The sequence below is a fragment of the Amborella trichopoda genome, chromosome 8 (assembly GCF_054954075.1).
Source record: "Amborella trichopoda isolate Santa Cruz 75 chromosome 8, AtrichopodaSantaCruz75HAP2 v2.0, whole genome shotgun sequence".
In the NCBI taxonomy this organism is placed as follows: domain Eukaryota; kingdom Viridiplantae; phylum Streptophyta; class Magnoliopsida; order Amborellales; family Amborellaceae; genus Amborella; species Amborella trichopoda.
The window spans coordinates 4,849,725-4,869,992 of record NC_142343.1 but is presented as its reverse complement, the minus strand read 5'-3'; the positions used below and the strand labels follow the sequence as shown (position 1 = coordinate 4,869,992).

The window sequence follows — 20,268 nt, the reverse complement described above, 5'->3', positions numbered from 1 at the left end:
AACAAATAAGGAAGTAAGCGTATAAATTACTCCAGAAGGAATATACCCAATACCAGTTTCATTCGCCTCCAGCATTTCAAAATTATTCTGAATTTCAGACAACTGGTCAACAAATTCAATTTAACAGTGAAAGATGCAAGTCCAATTGAAACCCCACCAGCAGTTTGGGTCCAAGGGCTAAAATTACATTTTCAAGAACTTGGATAGGGCTGACAATGGGCCCTGCCTGGGCCAGGTCAGCCGTGGACCTAGCTCGGCTCTAATCTTGAGGACCTGGCTGCACCGGGTAAAAAAAAAATTACAAAAAACCCCAAGATTATGTTTGAATGCAACTTACTTCCAATCTAGTTTTTTTTCTCACTTTTTACCCCAAAACAAACTTTTTATGCAAATACCCCCAAAGAAAAAAAGGTAAAAATAAAGAAAAATTACAAAAAAATCTCCAAGGTCAAAAAAAGGTAAAAATAAAAAAAAATTACAAAAAAAAACCCAAGGCCATACTTTGAATGCAACTTACCTCTAACCTAATTTTTTCTCCCACTTTTTCCCCAAAACTTAGTACTGTCCCATTACATAGTGTCGAAGACCTGAAATCCAATAACATCTACTGCCAGACTGCCCTTTGCAATTTACATAGTGTCTAAGACCTGAAATCCAATAACATCTACTGCCAGACCACCTTTTGCAATTGTCGGATCACTGTAACTCCATAATTTTTACTGCCAGACCGTACACTTAGCCGGAGCCATGTGACTCCGGAGTGTTGTACTGCCGGACCGCACTTACACAGTGCCGAAGCTCCAAAGTGTTCTACTGCCTTACACAGTGCAAGCGCCAAAGTGTTCCCTTGTCGGACTGCAGTTACACAGTGCCGAAGCCTGAGAGTGTTCTACAACCAAACCTACTTACACAGTATCGAAGTTTGTGACTCCAGAGTGTTCTACTGTCTGACCGCACTTATACAGTGCCGGAACTCTATTTTGGTGCGCCAGAGGTGAGACAGACGTGGGTAAGGTAAAAGTACGATAAGGTAGTTTAGTTTTTTTTTTTTTTTTTGTGGTTGGGAGAGTATTTACATAGAAAGTATATTTTGGATAAAAAACGTGAGAAACTTTTCCCTAAAAACAAAAAAAAAAACAACCCAAATAATATGAAAAATAAAATATAATATACAAACATTAGTTAGGCCGGACCACGCCTAAACTTGGAATCGTAGAGACACATTCATTGCAAGCTAGCATCCCGGTGATGCAAAACGATACCCCTATTTCGCGCACGGAACCAAACAAGAAGCTTTCACTTTTTTTTGTGGCTGAACATATCCCTGTGCTTCAATCATTTGTTTTAAGAAAAGAAGCATAAAAGCAAAACCCAGTCACACAACAGCGAGTCAACTCATGAGAGAAAGGAAGAAGAGGGGGGAATGGGGGAGGTTTCCTCACTTTTCAGAGGGAAGATGGGGGGCCGGGCCTTCTCTATTTTTTACATCTTACTTTTCTTTGGACCCCTAGCAATCGAGTAATGCTAAGCATTATCAAACTAATAATATCAAACAAAGCACAGCTCTAGAGTCTGAATATGACAAACTTCCAGGCGCCAAACAGTAAAAAAAATAATTGGATAGAATGTCTCGTTCTACATAATGTGCTTGATCCTTGTTTAAGGAAGAATGTTAAAAAAACAAAAACACAAAAGAAAAAAAAAAAGAACAGCTAGTTTTTCTTCCTCTTACAGAATTCCTCTTAATAAAATAGAGAAAAACTTTGATGTTGGCCACCATTCTGTACATAGCTTGTGTGTTTAACTGGAGGATCACAGATTTCACAAATAGCAGCTTTGTGTAGCTCAGTGTCCTGATACAAAGCAAAAAAACGTCATCAGCATCTCGGACATAAGGGGAATAACGGTGAGAGATTCTGTCATGAGGCATACGCAAGGGGTGCATTAGCTACAGTAAAAATAAGGAGAAAACAGAAAGTGACACTCTATCTATAGGGATAGCTATAGGATGCAACCAAACAACTTTCCTTTTTAGTGTGATACGACGAAACAACTTCGAGGTGAAGAGACGAAGATTGTTTTAACAGGACAAGTGGCCAAATCAGGCTGATCTTTCTCAGGTTCAAAATGACTTTTTCTACCAAGATTATATCTGTCTTTTTTCCCTTTTTTTCTCTTTTTCTTTTTTTTTTTAATTGTTTTTTGAGAGAGAGAGAGAGAGAGGGAGAGATTAAAGAAACTCAAATGGCAGGACCTGGGGAATCAGATATTTTACACAATCCATTTTCAGGAATTTCATTTCAAAATCAAGCATCTTTCTATCCCTCACACAAGCCCGAGCGGCATTGTGTGCACACAAGAATCAGATGGCTAGACTCAACAAAGTGACTTTAGAAACCATAATTTACTCACAGGCAATTTGGAAACTCCAGGGAAGTTCGCTTCCTACTTTACAGCTCACTGTAATTACGCCACACTGCTCGGAACTCTTCACGGAATGTGTTGAGCCGAGCTTTCAAGTTGGGTGTCCTAAAGCTTGCATGAAGAATGGTAGCTGCCAAAAATGAAGAACAAAAGAGAAGAGAACACATCAAAATAGTGATAAAATATACATCCATACACAGATAACTACATATATGAATGCATGTATGCATAGATAAGGCAAAAAGTCCATTATGATCCAATGGACTATGGAAAATCCGTAGTTGATTGGGTCAACACCATCCACAAAGCCATGGATAGAGATAAGTGGAAACCACCAGAAGAAAACACCTTGCCAATAGGGGTTCCTCCTCTATCCATCACCACACAGTTCAGTCAAGACCTAACAAACTAAGGTTTTCCCCATAGCCAACTTAGGAAAAGAAGAAGAGACAACCAGTTTATGAAGAGATACCTAGAAGACCTATGACAAATGCCCATAGCACTGTGAGGAGACCGCAAGAGGCAAACCACAAGAAGAAACTAGCTGCAAAAAACAAATGCATGTAACTCATCAACCAGCATCTTACGATGATCCCTTCCAGGACAATTTAGCAAAAAATGAGAGAGTAAAACCTACAGGAAAACTAAGCATAGTTTGAAAGGAAAAATGAAATTTTTAAGGAAACAAATGCATCAGTGATTCGATTTACCAACTAAAAAGGAAAAATCTATTTACCAACCGAAAAAAAAAAAATTAGCAGTTTCGTAAGTATCATAATAGCAAAGCAAAACAAATCAAAAAAGATAAAACCAAATTTCTTAAAGATGACAAAGAACCATTGTGCTGAAGTGAACTCCGAGAAGATGGCAAAGAATCATTGTGCTTAAGAGAACTAGAAGATGCAAATAACCATTGTGCTTAAGAAAACTTCTTCCCTCATACTTTTCTTAAAACAGTACTGCGACTTCCTTTTCTAATGAGAGAGAGAGAGGAGTTGGCTACTAATCAGAGTTTAATGTACCTGCAGAGAACACAAAAACAAACATCCACCGAGGCCGCCCACATATATGAATTTGCCTTTTCACAGAAGGACGCCCACGGATGACGGGCCTGCAACAAAAGAGGATAACATAGTAAGCAGCCACAAAACTATTTTAATATACAATTTGTGTGAAACCAAGAAAAGAAAACGTACGCAACAGGTGGCCTCATCTTTGCAGCCAAATGTGGAGAAAACTGCCTCACAGTTCTTGTCACCTTCTCATTGAAAGTCACTGCAAAGCTATCAATTCACATGAAGAAAATACTATTAAGTAAACTATCCACCACAACATACATATATCATAGGGGTAAATAAACCAGGGTCTGTGGTGTATGGTACTCCAAGCCTACATCCACCATCTGTCGCACTAACAAATATCTGGGGATTAAATGCAGTGGGGCCCGCAAGGATTTTCAACCAGGTAAAGTAAACCTAAATCATCCAGAAGTTGAAATCAGTTATTCAAAAAGCGGACCGCCTAGGCGGTCTAAAAGGCCTGGGCACATCGCCCAGGCCAAGGCAGCCAATCTGGGCAGCAGTCCCTGGGCGGCCGCCTAGGCGGTACGGAACCAACCTAAGCAGGCGCCTAGCGCCCAACCCAGGGCAGCCTCGCAGGGCCTGCGCCCCGCCCAAAGGGGAAAAAATTTTATTTTTCAAAATTGACAAAAATTGATCAAAACATCACCCATTGATATTAGATTTAATTTTGGATGTTTTATAAATCTATTGAGGGGTTTTTTAGAAGATTTTGAGTCCTTAGAAGCATCTTTGACTGGGCATCCTTTTTGGATTCGACTGGGCCGCCCAGGTTCTAGGCGCCTGCCTAGGCACTGGACGGCCTGGACCCACCAGGCCGCCTAGGACCCGCCTAGCGCTTTTTGAAACACTGGTTGAAATAGATGGTGGATTCACCTTGCAGCATCATAGTCCCATTGTCCATTGTACTTTGATATGCTTTCTATAACATAAACATGTGCATACACAGCAGCAAATATTAAATCCCACAATAAACCATATACTGAGATATGGGTAGGTTCTATAATGTTTCGTAGATTTCAACATCCAAACAACATTTCATGCATGGGTTTTGCAAAGTCACAAACAATGAATGAAAGGACAACCAGCAAAATTGTCATCAACTTGTATTCATGTCATAATCTGATGCATAGAATCAAATTATATATGCCTTTTATTTTTCTTTTTTTTGGAAACTGAATCAATTATAGATGCTCTGTCATGGGCGTTACAATAAAATCTATGACACACCCAACCACCTCACCTCCTCCCTCCCTCCCTCTCTCATTCATACACACATGCACACATGTTTCCAAGAGGATCCCAAACCACCCAGTGTACACTGCCTTCTTTTGTCAAAAAGTCAATTCTCGGAATGGTCTTTTGAGATCACTTCAGTGTCAGAATAGAACATTGGTGAGTTTTAAGGGAATGCCACACATATAATACCAAGAACACGTGTCTATGAAGAAAGCATTTCATGGGCTCAGTTTACGCTGCAATAAAGGAACTCCTCCCCACTTTAGAATCCTCAGCCATTTCGGTCCATAACCAGCCAAAAAAGCTGGCAAGATTACATATCAACAAGAGATAAGGGACTTTTATACAAGCACATTATTCAAAATCTGGAAGTATTGGTGGATATGTGCGGCTATCTCAAGCCTCATTACAGAACAACGTAAAGTCAATGTTCCGGGGCTCGCCTCGGCCAAGGGACTCGCCCATTGGCCAAGGAGAGTTACTTGGCCGAGTCCTCAGGGATCGGCTGAATCCTGCAACAGGATGAGAGCCCTAAAAAGAATGGGGAAAAAAAAGGAGCCAAGAAAAATGGGAAATAGAGTGGGCCTTGGGAAAGTACCGGGGGAAGCGAGGGAAAAACAACGCACGAGGCTGGAGGAGGTGGTCAAGAGAAGAAAAAGTAGGGACATGTGGCTGAAGGACTGAGAGAGATAATACATGTGGCTAAGAAGAAGTTTATCTAGCACATGTGCAGTGAGAGAGAGAGAGAGTGTGGAGGGGGCGGGGAGAGTGAGAGAGACAGCCCAAAGAGGGAGAAAGGAAAACAAAGGGTGGGGGAGAGAGAGAGAGAGAGAGAGAGCAGCTGAGTGAGAGAGAGGGGGGGAAAAAGAGGGAGGTGAGAGAGAGAGTGAGATAGGGGGGAGGGAGGAAAACAAAAGGGGGGAGAGAGAGAGAGCAGCTGAGAGAAAGGGAGGGATGATAATACGAAGATTGGGCTTCTCTTGCCATGGCCACCACTAGATTACATTGCAAAGGAAGAGAATACATGCCTGAGGTTTCGCTATCTGCACACCAATTCCTCTATCAGAGAGAGGTAGTAGCCCAAGAGTTTGGGTAGAGAAAGGGAGGAAAATTAGTGGGGGATTTGCAAGGAAAGAAGGCATAGGTAGGCAAAGATTACTAAAAAGGTGGGGAAGATGGATCTCATGAGCCCTAAAGAGAGAACGTAGGACTGAAGTTAGGGAGTGAAAGCCAGTTTTCTCACTTTCTAGGAGAGAGAATGTACACCTCCCATTTTCCAGGGAGGTGTACAATATAATCGGGACATTTTCGCATTGACCAGAGGCCTAGGCCGAGTAACTCGGTGTAGTCAAGTCGTCACACTTGGTACAGTTGTAATGGCATTGCTGGAGGGAGAACACATCTTTAATATAGATATCCACAAATTCCTTAGTAGATTAATAGGAAATAGGAATCTGGCAGTTATTGTTTAATCCATGTGGATATCCAAAACCATTTTATCCTGAATTTTCCATCTAACAATTTAAAGACTGCAAGTTGTCGGAAGCTTGATCCATAATTTGGTGCCCACTCCAGTAACATACAATTCAAACACAAGATTCTTATTGCAATTACTTCTTCAGAATTTGCATTTTATAGAGGGGAAAAGTTTATATAAGGATGCAACCTTATAATGTAGAGCTACGGATGCACCTCAAAAATCTATCGGAAAAGGTAGTTTTAATGTTGAAAAACCCTTTGATTGATAATCTCGACATCGAGATGTATGACCATGAAAAATAAAAAGATTTTAAGTCTCAAAAATAGTGCATTTTACAACATATTATCTACACCATCCATTTTCAAGATTTTCATATGTTTATAGATCTACTTGATTTTAACCATTTTTAAAATTTAAAATTTAAAATTTTATAACTTGATATAAAAATAGATTTTGAGATAATCCGAAGAACATTTTACATCAAAATTATATACCATGATAAAATTTGAAGGTGCACCTTACCTCTACAGCTACGGATGCATCCGTATGCTAACTGCACCCTTTATAGAGTAGCTATTCTAAAATTCAAATACACATTTGTTGAATCAATTGCAAGAAACAAACAATAATTGAACTTCACATGAACCTTCAATATGTGTGTACACATTTGTTGATTCAATTGCAAGAAACAAACAATAATTTAACTTCACACGAACCTTCAACATGTGTGTTATTAATAGTTTTCAGTACATCAGTATCACAGTATGTCAGAGCAATAACTCATTGATGAAAAGAGAGCTCGCAGCAAGAGCACTTTGAAAGGATTAAAAAATCTACAAGGTTACCAGGGTAAAACCAATTCAAACTGAAGCTTCAAGCCACATAAATGTAGAAGCCAGATTTTCAAAACTAAGTGAGTTGACTCAGGACTCTCCCAAATCAACTTCAGGACCTTGGCTAGTCCCGTGGCAATAGTGCCAATACTATGCAGCTCTCCCAAGCCTGACAGTTTCCATTACTTTTAATGCTTTATTTCAATACACTCAGCTGAATTTCAACAAGACCCAGCCAAGTCAACCTGCCTAGAGATCACTGAGTCGGTGATTTAAAACATTGGCACAAGTGAATGTCACATGACATGAATCCACATGAGAAACACCAAACCTAGCAATAGCTACAAAATTTAGCCAAACCTACTCCAGAAACTGTTGATTCAAATTAGTTTTCTATTTCTATATACCTAAAAATGTACATCCCCTGTCATGGTACACACCAACCTTGTCAGGATCGAACCATAGCAGCCAGTAAGATGGGAATGGAATAGAACGGCGACAGCCAAGTTCAAATTATATCAAATTATGGTTGTGAACTCATGCCATCCCCCAACCCAAACTCAATACCTAAAAAAGAAAAGGAAACTTTCATACCAGTTTGGGAATGGAATGCAGCCATCACGCCTCATTCAAAATATTTCTAAAACTTCTACCATGCCGATCTTCATTTTTTATGCCCCTCTAAACACCCAATATTTTCTTCCATGCCAATTCATTTCCTTGTTTTCCAAGCCCAGGACATAAAAAGTTACAAACAACCTCCAAATTCAATAGATGTCGATTGTGTTTGGTCGATTGAATCTTTCTACTGATGGCCTACCAGATACACCTCAACCGTAAACGTAAGAGTTGTAAAACTAACAATTTCTATCTCCAAGTAAAGAAGCAATAGCAAATGCCACAAGAAGTCACCGTCAAACTACTTATGTTGTTAAGCATAATGAAAAGCAATCACCACGCCCACAAGGAAAAGAAACACATCAAAGCAACCAGCCTAGACCATCAAAGGATCCAGCCAAAAATAACTTATCAGACAAATAAACCAAGTTGTTCATCTTTTATTATTATCAAAAAATATTATCACTATTTTTTGATGATAAGGAACTCCTTGTTTCTTAAAACATGACAAAAAAAATCTATATCTCCAAAATGGCACAAGTTGACAAGTTACTAGTTGTAATACGCATAAGAAGATCCAGATAGGCAAAGGGCAGAAAAACATACCTATCATTCAAGAAAGCGATGCTTAACCCCGTCAACAGAGCAGCCACAATAGCGAGTGGTTTTCGCAGGAAGCCCAAACCTAATATTAAATAAACAGAAAAAACAGTAATTTCAGTCAACACCTCGCTCATATAACAGAGAGAGAGAGAGAGAGAGAGAGAGAGTTAGAGAGAGAGGAGGTGTGGACCACGAGGAAAACTACATGGCAACAACGGCTTACCGAGAATGAAAATTACCATAATGAAATAGTTGGTCCGCACCTCGCTCATATAACAGAGAGAGAGAGAGAGAGAGAGAGAGTTAGAGAGAGAGGAGGTGTGGACCACGAGGAAAACTACATGGCAACAACGGCTTACCGAGAATGAAAATTACCATAATGAAATAGTTGGTCCGGTAGCTGCAAAATGGAAACATATGAAATAGCTTTCAGGATTGTTAGTTGCTGCAACATATAAACCCTCCAAAATAAATATTTGCAGTAACATAATTGAAACCAGCATCACTAAAAAAAAAAAAAACACACATCTGCATTGAAATACCCAATTGCTTTTAACAAGAACAACGACAGATATAATTGAGACTAAACCCTTTCCAAATTATCTGATATAAGGAATTAATAGAAAGAGAAAAGAAATGGATACAAAGAATAAATAAAATAAAATAAAAAATGAAGAACATGGGAGTCTAGGGTTTGGGGCATATCCCATAGGAGTGTGGCGAGCATTTCCAACTCTGTGTTTGATATGAGGAAATGGAATTGAGCTTCTTAATCACTTCTTCACTCATAAGAAATCCAACAAAAAAAGACGGAAAAACTATAGCAACAGTTAAAAAGAAAAGCTATAATTGATCAGGGATTTCAAAAGAGAAAACCAAAATAAACAGTATTGATCTAAAAATAAAAGTCAGCAAAAACAAGGGAAACGTACATCAATAGATAGCAAATATCACCCAAAAAACCCAGTACACCAAAAGCGAGAAAAAATCAACCATAATAACTCCAAAAAAATAAAACTCAAAATCATCCAACAACAATCAATCCGAAAGAGAAAAATCAACAAAAAATGTCAAATTACACCAACACAAAGCAATAAATAAAAAGCACCATAAACTTACAAAAAAAAAGTACAACAATTTGAAAATCCATACTTACTAAAAAGTACAGCAATTTCAAAATCCATACTTACTAGTAGAGATTGCATTTAAGGCGAGAGTTCCACTTAGCATAAGATCTGGGAATCGTAAACCTAGAAAAGAATTCTGAAACAGGTCGAGGAGGAGATGACCAATCCACTTCACGAAGGGCATCGGCCAGATCCTCTGCCGTTACGTTGCCCCAATCCATGCCTTAATTTTATCTAGCCCTAGAAAACCCTAATTTTATCTAGCCCTAGAAAACCAGAAGTTGCAGAGGGGCAGAATGGTAATTTCGCGCTTGAGTACTCTCCTTTGAAAACGCGAAAGCCAGAAGAAGGCCCCCTTTTCCAGGAAACTCCCTTGATTCCTTGGTTTCAGAAAGAAGAAACAGGTCAAGACATCCCTTCATTCTCACGGTAAATATGGTCGGCGTAATTACCTAGTCTGTCCTTTTGATTTTATATAACTAATTGCAGTATGTGCCATGTTAAATGGAAAAGTGTGGAAAATATAGGACTTGGAGTCTTCGGAAGTTTATTTTATCTTTCTTTTTGGCTATTTGAAACTTAATATTGTGAATTTTGAAGAACTAGAATTTTTTTTTATGGATTTTCAGTGAATTTAAGTAGCCAAATTAACATTTATTTTGATCAAATTCTGTGTTTTTCACTGCTGCATTTTTCATTAGCAAAATCAGTCTAACAGGTGATAAAACAATCATGATTTTGTGATTATTATGCCGCTTTCCTAATATAAGTATTTATGCTTATTAAAGTTATTGGATTAATTCTACTTCATTTTAACAGCAAATTATGTAGGAACCTAGATTGAATCTGCTGCTGGTTTGTAGAAAGATAACCCACGGAATTTTTCTCAATGTTGTTAGTGAAGACAAGTAGTTTTCTGCTTTATTTAGATTTTATTTTTCTGGTTAAATAAATAAACTTTGGACCCCGTTTTTATGCAATCATGCCCGCACATGTAGAAATGCGGGCTTATTAATAAATCTAATGGATTTTTGGACTTAATTCATAAAGAACATCAATATGAGAAAATAAATAAATTTTAAAAATAAAAATAATAATTTTAATAAAAAAATATTTGGACCCTTAACTTCCATTGTTTTTAAATGGAAATCCTACTAGCATCCATCTTTAAGATTTGGAAAAGAGATTTCTCTAACTTTAAGATTTGGAAAAGAGATTTCTCTAACGGAGAATACAGGACCTAGAGTCTAGGAGAGCTTTAAAAACTTTAAATGTGCAATGATTTGCTGCTCCCGCCAGACTATTTTGTGGATTTGATCCGTCGGGATATACCTCATGTTTGGTGTTTTTTTTTTTTGGGTTGGTATAAAAAGGTCCACGAGCACCTTTTAAAGGTTCAAATGGAACCTAGTCTCATCTAAAGGCCAAAAAATATTTTTTATTTTTAATTTAAAATATTGGATAAATATACAAAAAAAAAAAAAAAGAAAGAAAGAGAGAGGCCCTTGAAAGAAGATCAGTTGTAATTGAAGGGGATAATGAGATAGAATTATATTTGGTGGTGTTTAAAAAAAATATTTAGAAATAATAGGAGACTTGAGGATTTGAAAGCACGGGTTTCTAATTTCTTGTTTCTATCTCTAAATATTTGTAAGATCATTTACCTTTCAAACAAGTTGGTCACAAAATTGGCAGCCCTAGATCTTTAGAGATCATCGAGATTGGGGTCAAGTTTGTGAACACTTTATTTGAAAGGTAAATGGTTTCATGGTATACATTATTTTTAGAAAATATTTACAAATAATGGGAAACTTGATGATTGGAAGGCACGGAATGTAAAAACACATCCAAATTCAATAAAAAAAAAAGCCACAAAAAAAACTACAAATATCCTATTGATGAACTCTAAGATACCACATCCTACAAAGATAGAAAAGGAGAAAGAATGAAAAGATACTGCCATAATAAAAATACATGGTCAGACTTCGTCAAAGCATGAGTGTTCAAATTCTAAATCGTTAGGTGTCTCTCCCAATAGTTTAAAAAGCATATCGGTGGGATTGGGCACCTCAAAAACCGATTTGGATCTGCGAATTGGCCATCCGGATCGAGAATGGGCTGAATCAGTTGGATTAATGCTTCAAAAAAATCCGAAAAAATTATTAAAATTCATTATAAATGTTGTTTTTTAGGAATCCAATAAGAAATGAAGGTACTACATTATTAACTTTCATTTTTTTCATTAATTTGTGAATATTGATATGCTATTTCTCTGTATAAACTTAAGTATTAAATTTGCATCACATAAAAGAAAAATCATAGAATTATCATGGATAAAATATATAATTATACATGGACTATAATAAAGAGTAGACTAAATCAATGAAAGAATGGCCGTTAAAATCTCGTTTTGGAAAAAAACCCTAATCTGCTAAAAAAACCTAAATTATTACAGTCAAACTAACTATAATCCAAAATTATTACAACTTAACTAATTATAATATTATATACTGAAATTATGATTATTAGTTTACATTTTATAATTATTTTATTAGACAAATAATAATAAATTAAAAATATTTTATAATATTATCTAATTTAAAATGTATTATTGACAACTGTAAGAAAAATAGTACATTACATGATTTATAATGTAAAAATTAACAAATCAAATAAAATATTTGGTTATCAATGTAAAGATTAATAAAATGCATACAAATTTTGGAAATAACACTTCAATTTTTCAAAAATTTAATTTTTTAGGTTTCTATAATAAATTTAGTGAAAGAGATTGTTAGAAGAAAGAGGGAGATTTCAAATAAAATAAACTTTTTATTTTTTATTTTTTTATGCCTTTCATATTATTTACAAAAATAATTATACCACTATATACAACAAAAATTAACTGCTATACAAAAAATTAACCCTTTTTTTTCTATTTTTTATGCCTTTTATATTATTTACAAAAATATTTATACCACTATATACAACAAAAACTACTATACAACGCCCAAGGGGATTCGACCTTGGAACATCAAAGCCAAAATCAGAGGTCATAATCATCACGCCATCTCGCCAGATGTGATTATTAATTGCTGATTAATAGAATATATTTACATTCATTTTTCATTTTATGATGTTTGGGAATTATCCCACATGAAAAGATGTGTATTCAACTTTGCTATATAAATACCTATGTAATATGAAGTAAGGTGTACATGCGGAAACATTGGGGCAACTTCACACGTAGTATGTGGTACGTGATTTTGGCACACGTGTCCGCTTGTCGCACGTGTCCGTGTCGGAGTGGTGACGTCAGAACCGCCGGGTGGTTCCTGTTTATGTGTGGAATCGGCTCGTTCTGTGGTGATTCCCGAGTCGAACAGAGTGAGTCTGGCTCGACTCGACGTTTTTTTAAACCCTGGTCTCTCCTATTTCATGCACTAAAATAGTGAACTTTCAATGCACGAGAGTAGCTTTTTATATCTAGAGTGGAACCGGCTTGTTTTGTGGCGATTCCCGAGTCGAACCGGACGAGTCCGGCTTGACTCGGCGTTTTTTTAAACCCTGGTCTCTCCTATTTCATGCACTAAAATAGTGAGCTTTCAATGGACGAGAGTAGCATTTTATATCTAGAGTGATAACATAGTTTTTTTTGGGAATTTATTTCATTGTTTAAAATTGCAGCCATTGAAACACACACCGTTTTTTAAATGGATGTGGTTTGTATAAGGCTAAGTCATAACAATCAAAGTAAGGCACACCTTTAAATAGTATCAAAAGATGTCACTTTAGCATCAAAACTAAGATGACCTGAAAATTCATTTTCATATCTAATTATAGAATTTAAAACTTCAAAAATATTGTAGATTAAGCATATCTATTAATACTTAAAAATCTTGAAAATTGACAGTCTAGATAATGCATTATAAGATGCATTATTTCCAAGTCTTGAATTCCAACTTTTTTCCGTCCATGTATCTCAAGGTCGAGATGATCAGATTTCATAATTTTTTGACATACTTCTAATAAATTTTTTAGGTGCCCTCAACTTATATAAACTTTTTCTTTTTTGAAATTACCTTAGCTTTCCAACAAAGCCATTTTGATTTTTTTCAAAATAATATTTTGAACAATGGCTTATCTTTTAGGTTTTTAGTTTTGTAAGGAAACTTCGTTTTCCACACGAATTCCCTTTCATAATTGAGGTTACAAGCATTCTAATTTTGAAGCTAAAAACTTCTTACATGAACTTAACAAAAAAAGATGAAAATAGAAAAACAAAATATGTATCAACATGCATGCGTGTCGATTGTTAAAAATACGATGTATGAGCCCCTGAATTAATAAAAACATTATTGATGATGAGACGATGTATGAGCCCTTGAATTAATAAAAAAATTATTGATGATGTGACGATGTATGAGCCCCTGAATTAATAAAAAATTAGCGATTGTTTGAATGAGCCCTTGAATTAATTATTGATTGTTAAAAAGACGATGAATGAGCCCTGAATTAATAAAAATTTTATCAGCCCTTGAATTAATAAAATAATAATAATAATAAATTAATTAAAATTATCAGCCCTTGAATTAATAAAAAATTATTGATAATGCTTGAGCTAGGGTTCGAATAAAATAATAATGATAATAATTAATTAATTAAAATTATCAGCCCTTGAATTAATAAAAATTAAAATTATCAAGCGCTTGAATTAATAAAATAATAATAAATAAATTAATTAATTAATTAAAATTATCAGCCCTTGAATTAATAAAAAAATTATGTATTATGTCTGAGCCCGGGTTCGAACCGGGGACCTCTAGTGTGTGAGACTAGCGTGATAACCAACTACACCACCCAGACGACTGTTGTTAACACATAGTTTATTTGTGTTAAAAAAGAACGTGAAACTACGCACCCCAATGAGATGTCGACGTCGCGGCTTAATTTGTTGGTACTCTCACGCCCAATTAAAGCAACATTTTGAGGCAAAAAATTATTAATATAATAAAAGAAAAATCATTGAAAATCACAAAGAGATGAATGGATCTCATCCCGTTTTAGTTCTTTTTCTTCTTCTTCTTTTTTCATCTTCAATTTACATGATAGAAAGACAACATTGTGCTAGAGTTAAAATAATTGATATTTTAAGAACAATTTGATAATAATTGAAATATTCGATAGCCGATGTTTTAGGTGCGGGTTGATAAGTTGCTCTACAAAAAAAAAAATATAACGTATAATATACCCTTATAGGAGGATATAGTATACGTACATCCTTGGGAGTAAGACCTACTTGGGAGGATTGTTCGATATGAAATCTTTGGCTCCATCTTAGAATCATTGTATGGATATTTCCATTAAAAGAACATTAGAGATTGTGGCGGGAAATGTATTACTGAAATATTTTCGACTATTGGGTCGACGAACTGCAAACGAAGCTGAGATGAGGGCTTTGCTCCAAAGATTCAAGCATACACTTGTGATGATGGAGGAGGATTATGCGAATTTCGCTAGTTGCATTGAAATCATCATTCACTTTATTGATATGTGGATAGGCATCATGTGTCCATAGTGTGTCAAAGGTTTCATGAACCATGGCCTTGTGTGTCCAACTTTGATATGCATGATGTGGTTATAGTGTGTCAAACGTTTATGAACCATGGACTTGTGTGTCTGAATCATACAGGCGTCAGTTGAACTAGAACAAGGCAATGATGTTAGAGTCCGGACAAGATAATCGGTTCAAGCTGAAAATTGGTGAATCGGTAGCCTTTTCAGTCCAGTCCACTACCCTAGATTAGATGATCTAGCTAATTGGTGAGGGATTGATGGACTAGCCGGTCCACTTGTCCATCAGCAAAACCGGTTAGTTTGAACTAAGACGTTTTAATTTACAAAAAGTCATTTTTTTGGGTTTTTTCGCCGTTATAGCTTAGGAGTGTACAGCTTTTCTCCTCTTTTTTTTTTTTTTATTTAGTCAATAATCTAACCCATGAATGGTCTAGACCGACTAGTCTGAGAGCACCCATGCCTCACCGGTCCGGCCATCGGTCTAGTCATAACAAGGTCCAATTATACAAATCCAAACACATGTTTAAGTTGCCAAAGATTTCGTGCTCCCGCATGGGCATACTATCTATTTTCTCCTTTAGCTAAAATTCAATCAATGAGTGTTTTTAGGACTCAAACTTATGGGGATGTAATGTCTTCAACCTACCAAAAAAATAAAAAAAAACTCAAATCACATTATGTATGTGAAAATAACGTCTTAAGAATGAACAAAAGGCCATCTAATTATTTACCCAAAAATAATAAGGGAAAGCTTTCTATTTTCCCCGTACAACATAAAAGTTCTATCCTCCTCCTTATCCAACTGTCAATTTGTTAATGGAGGGCTAAGATTGCCCCAATCATAATGTAACGTCTCTACACTGTTTTACTTTTTATTTATTTTTTCTATAAATTGTTTTGACACCAAATTTTGGACATCCATTCCTCTACTAAACTCGCACTAATGAAAAATATAAAAAAAATATTTTTAATAAAATAAAATTACCAAAATATTCTTGAAAGTTTCAAGGGGTATGTTGGTCATTATATTTTATCGAAAAATTATTGTTAATATTTTTTATAGGTGCACCCCAATGAGAATATGTCACGTACCAAATTTCATATTCAGAAAAATTGTATTAAAAAAAATTAAAAATAAAATACTTTGAGACGTCGGATCTAAGATCAAACGATGAGTGGCTCTCTTGATAAGAAATGGACGGCTGGATGGTAGGGGAAGGATAGTACTTCTATGTTGTAAGGGGAACATATAAAAATTTCCCAAATAATAATAACAAAAAACCATCTAATTTCCGAAAAGTGAGATGTAAGTGTCAAAGAGCTCAAAATTCAATTCCTTTTTTTCTTTTTTTAGTATAATTATCCGATAAATCTTATTAGGTGGATTCAAATTTTCAGATTAGAAAATTCTCACAAGTAGCTTTCATCCAAGGGAGTCGCGGGCTCTTATGTTTGACATGGTCAGGGTATTGACTAAGACTAGTGCCCGTGCACTCAATAACCAAAAGTGGTAATGCTCAGTGCAATTGCCAGACACCGGAAATTAGAATCATCAATTTTTTATGTAGAAGTTATCGATTGAGAATGAGTGTGCGCCGAGGGATATTCTTCCTTATAAATTAAAATAAATTTTAGAATCATGGAATAGTTGATTTTTATTTTCATTTGGTTATTTATTTCTTTTAGATAAGTCAGTAGGGATGACAAGCCTCTACCCAATTAAATTAATTTTTTAACCTATCTGTGAGAATGGATGTTAAAACCTTGAAAGTGAATATTGAGATATTCAAAGTCGGGCCCTTGCCAAGCCTAAATCATTATAAGTTAGGTGTCCAACGGAAGGATATAAAAAAAAATTCAAAAAAATATAAAAATCCTAAAAGTGATGAATTTATTTGTGACATGTTTTTTTATATTATCTATCATTTTGGCAAAGATCAGAAAGTGCTTTGAGCATAAATATTTTTTTTTTTTTTTTCATTTTTTTTGGATTATTTCAAAAGGAAAATGTTTTATAAGGATTGGACCGCATGTCTACAATATGCAATCCCAAAGTATAAATCATCCATTTTAAAGATGGATGCAAATAGGTGGTCCATCTAAAAACAATTAAAAACTAACACTCGAAATGTTTGCTAAATAAAATTAGATTAAGGATCCTATAGGACCTTCCCCTACTCATGTGTGTAGGATCCCAAATGATCACCATTAAATTTAACACGGATATCTAGAAAAGTTATCACATGGGTATGAAACTTGACTTTTTTAGAAATTTGTGTCAAATTTATTGACGATCATTTGGGGTCCTATACACATAAGTGGGAGAGGGTCTTATAAGATCATTTCTCATAAAATTATTATTTCTAATTTTTAAAATTTATTTGTTTTTCATATTCATGATCTCCATGTTAGAAATTACATGTCTTTAAAATTAAGTCCAAAAATCCATCTCAAAAATAGATTTTTAAGTGGAGGCTAATTTCTATATGGACTCATAGAAATCTTGTCCATTTCATACCCCCAATCAAATTGATTTGTTAAAACATATTTTTTTACTATTTTTTTAAGATCATTTTGAAGTGTTTTGCTTAATCTTGCTTTATATATATATGGAAAAGTTTATATAGAGCCGAGGCTCTAAACAATCAAATTAGAGCCCATCTCAAAAATTTCTCCAAAAGAGGTTGTTTTGATGCTCAAATATCCTCAAATTGATGGTCTCGACATCAAAATGTATGGACATGACAAAAAAATAGATTTCAACTTTTGAAAATAGTGCATCTTGTGACACATTTTTAGATTGTCAATTTTCAAGATTTTTAAGTTTTCATAGATATGCTCAATCTAGATTATTTTTTAAGCTTTAAATTTTATAATTATGTATAAAAATATATTTTAAAAATATCACAAAGATTTTTAGTATTGAAACCATATTTTTCAATATTATTTAAAAGTGTGCTTTATTTTGATTATTTAGATCCTCGGCTCTATACAAACTACACCTATATATATATATATATATATATATATATATATATATATATTAGATTTTTTCTAATTTTTTGACCTCCACGGTACTCAACACTAATCAGGCTGCTAGGGGCAGGTCGAAACTCGGTCCGAGTCGTACTTGTTAAGGCTCCTCGTCATCATCTCCAAAATCAGCTTTCTTTGCACTTCGAAAACTTTCGCCATCCTATGCAGACTTACTTTTCTGCCCTCTCCATTTTCCCTCTCTCTCTCTCTCTCTCTCTCTCCATTTATTAAATGTGAATAAAGAGCTAGAGGTTTAACCTGATGAACTTCCCAATGTTCTAACGCATAATTCTCTCTCTTCCCAAATTCCTTTGCTCTACGCTCGCTTCACTCTCAGAGGTTCCATGGCTTCTCTTCTCTTCCTTCTCTTCTGGTCTCTCTGCTTCTCTCTTCTCCATGCGAAATCCCCCTATCTCTCTCCCTCCATCTTCCTCCCAAACTACGGCCAAATGCTCAGCCAATTCAAAATCTACCCTTACCCCAACCCCAATACCAAGAACACCACCCTTTCTCTCTCTACCAACCATTCTTCCTCTTTCTCTCTCTTTCACCAAACCCTCTTAACCAGCCACTTCATCACGTCGGACCCCGGCGAAGCCCACCTCTTCTACCTCCCTTTCCCGGCGACTCCCCAGTTTTCCGGCAACCGGAGAACCCTAGCCCGTTACATAAGGGACGTACGGTCGTCCTTCCCCTTTTGGAACCAAACCCTTGGCGCCGATCATTTCTATGCGTCGCCCCATTTGATCGCCGTTGACTCCGATCGAAACCTCGTCGAGCTCAAGAAGAACTCTGTCCAGGTCGCCGGTTTCTTGCCGGGATATTCCACGGTCAACGGAATGTTCCTTCCACATAAGGACATAATGTTGCCGCCGATTCCGCATCGGCAAAAGATCGGCGAGGGGGGAGGGAGGGGGCATTTGGTTGGGGAAAAGATCGGCGAGGGAAAGAAAGGGACGGGACAATTCCTGGGGTGTTATGTTGGGGATGACACGCGGCAGGTACGGTCTGTGCTTGAGTATCTAAGAGAGGATTCAAGGTTTATGATCGAATCTCAACCGTTGGATCTGGGGTCATGTGGGTTCTGCCTGTTTCTGTACGGCGGGGACCTGACGGCTATGCGTGGGGCTCTGTGGGCGGGGTGCGTGCCCGTGGTTATTTCTAGCCGTCCGATACTTGAGATGCCTTTCAGTGACGTTTTGGACTGGAATGGCATTGCGATGTTTGTTGGGGCTAAAGCGGTGAAAGGGTTAGCGGGCAGGTTGGAGGAGGCTTTCGGGCAGGGGAGACACGAGGAGATGAGGGGGGCGGGGCAGCGGGCAGCCGTCCATCTCATATGGAACAGTCCTCCTCGACCCTACGATGCGTTTTACACGGTGATGTACCAGCTGTGGCTTAGACGGCATACGATCAGATACGCTAGGAGGCAGAACCTGTAAGGGTACTTTCGTCATTTGTAACTGTGGAAGCACGCTAGGGGGCATTTTGGTCATTTATTTGGTGACATGGTCTTCGACCATGAATGGCCGGCTGTAATCTCTTGCAACCGGGAAGGGTAGTTTGGTCAATTGTGCTTATAGTAGTGGCCTTGTGGGGCTTCAATTCTGTAAAGTTACTGGAGGGTAATATTGTCGTTGTGGAAATGACCTTGGAGACGACGACCTTGTCATAAAGGGTATTTTCGGCATTTTCAGAAGTTCAATGTACATCTTTTGTGGGTTAGTGCAAGGATTATACAATGAGCCTATTTATCTTTCGTACAAAAAAATCACAATCTATTGTAACCAACCCACACGACACGTAAGTTTTATCTTTGATATTGGTATAAAGCGATCAATGTATAATGGAAAAAGTTTATATAAGGTTGCAACCATATAATGAAGAGCAACGGATGCATTTAAAAAATTCATAAAAAAAAGAAAAAAAAAAAACGGATGCATTTAAAAAATTCATAAAAAAAAAAAAAAAAAAAAAGGTAGTTTTAATGTTGAAAAACCCTTTGATTGGTCGTCTTGACATTGAGATATATGACTATGAAAAATAAAAAGATTTTAAGTCTAAAAAATAGTACATTTTACAACATATTATCTACACTGTTTATTTTCAAGATTTTCATATGTCTATAAATCGATTTGATTTTAACCATTTTTTACATTTAAAATTTTATAATTAGATATAAAAATAGATTTTGAGATAATCCTAAAATAATTAGATATAAAAATAGATTTTGAGATAATCTTAAAAACATTTTA

General features: G+C 36.2%; 2 protein-coding genes and 1 non-coding gene across 4 annotated transcripts; 1 reads left to right on the top strand and 2 right to left on the bottom strand.

Moving 5' to 3' along the window:
• Window positions 1-1,592: 1,592 nt before the first annotated feature.
• Window positions 1,593-9,786, bottom strand: LOC18436311 (PRA1 family protein A1). 2 transcript variants are annotated; one of them, XM_088873448.1, is made up of 8 exons: window positions 9,467-9,786; window positions 8,636-8,676; window positions 8,280-8,358; window positions 3,621-3,707; window positions 3,447-3,535; window positions 2,897-2,968; window positions 2,413-2,554; window positions 1,593-1,853 (listed from the first exon to the last, which is right to left on the bottom strand). In XM_088873448.1, exons 1-7 carry the CDS (start codon window positions 9,622-9,624, stop codon window positions 2,451-2,453), a joined length of 630 nt encoding a protein of 209 aa, XP_088729574.1. In that variant the 5' UTR covers window positions 9,625-9,786; the 3' UTR covers window positions 1,593-1,853; window positions 2,413-2,450. The 2 variants fall into 2 exon arrangements, with proteins under 2 accessions (XP_088729574.1, XP_006846396.2); XM_006846333.4 differs by lacking the exons at window positions 8,636-8,676; window positions 9,467-9,786 and adding an exon at window positions 8,500-8,617.
• Window positions 9,787-14,195: 4,409 nt separating this feature from the next.
• Window positions 14,196-14,269, bottom strand: TRNAV-CAC (transfer RNA valine (anticodon CAC)). The gene has a single exon. It is a non-coding gene; the product is annotated as a tRNA-Val (tRNA).
• A 3,804-nt stretch (window positions 14,270-18,073) lies between these two features.
• On the top strand, window positions 18,074-20,268 carry LOC18436313 (putative glycosyltransferase At5g03795). Its single transcript, XM_006846334.4, has one exon. It carries the CDS (start codon window positions 18,361-18,363, stop codon window positions 19,453-19,455), a length of 1,095 nt encoding a protein of 364 aa, XP_006846397.2. The 5' UTR covers window positions 18,074-18,360; the 3' UTR covers window positions 19,456-20,268.

Bases quoted from the DNA above. Each gene is read 5' to 3' on its own strand.
- LOC18436313 (XM_006846334.4), top strand. From the start codon at position 18,361: ATGGCTTCTCTTCTCTTCCTTCTCTTCTGGTCTCTCTGCTTCTCTCTT.
- LOC18436311 (XM_088873448.1), bottom strand. From the start codon at position 9,624: ATGGATTGGGGCAACGTAACGGCAGAGGATCTGGCCGATGCCCTTCGT. The intron at 3,708-8,279 runs GTATGTTTTTCT...GTGAATTGATAG, and splicing joins ATCGCTTTCTTGAATGATAG to CTTTGCAGTGACTTTCAATG. The intron at 2,555-2,896 runs GTATCTCTTCAT...CATTTTTGGCAG, and splicing joins ATTTGTCATAGGTCTTCTAG to CTACCATTCTTCATGCAAGC.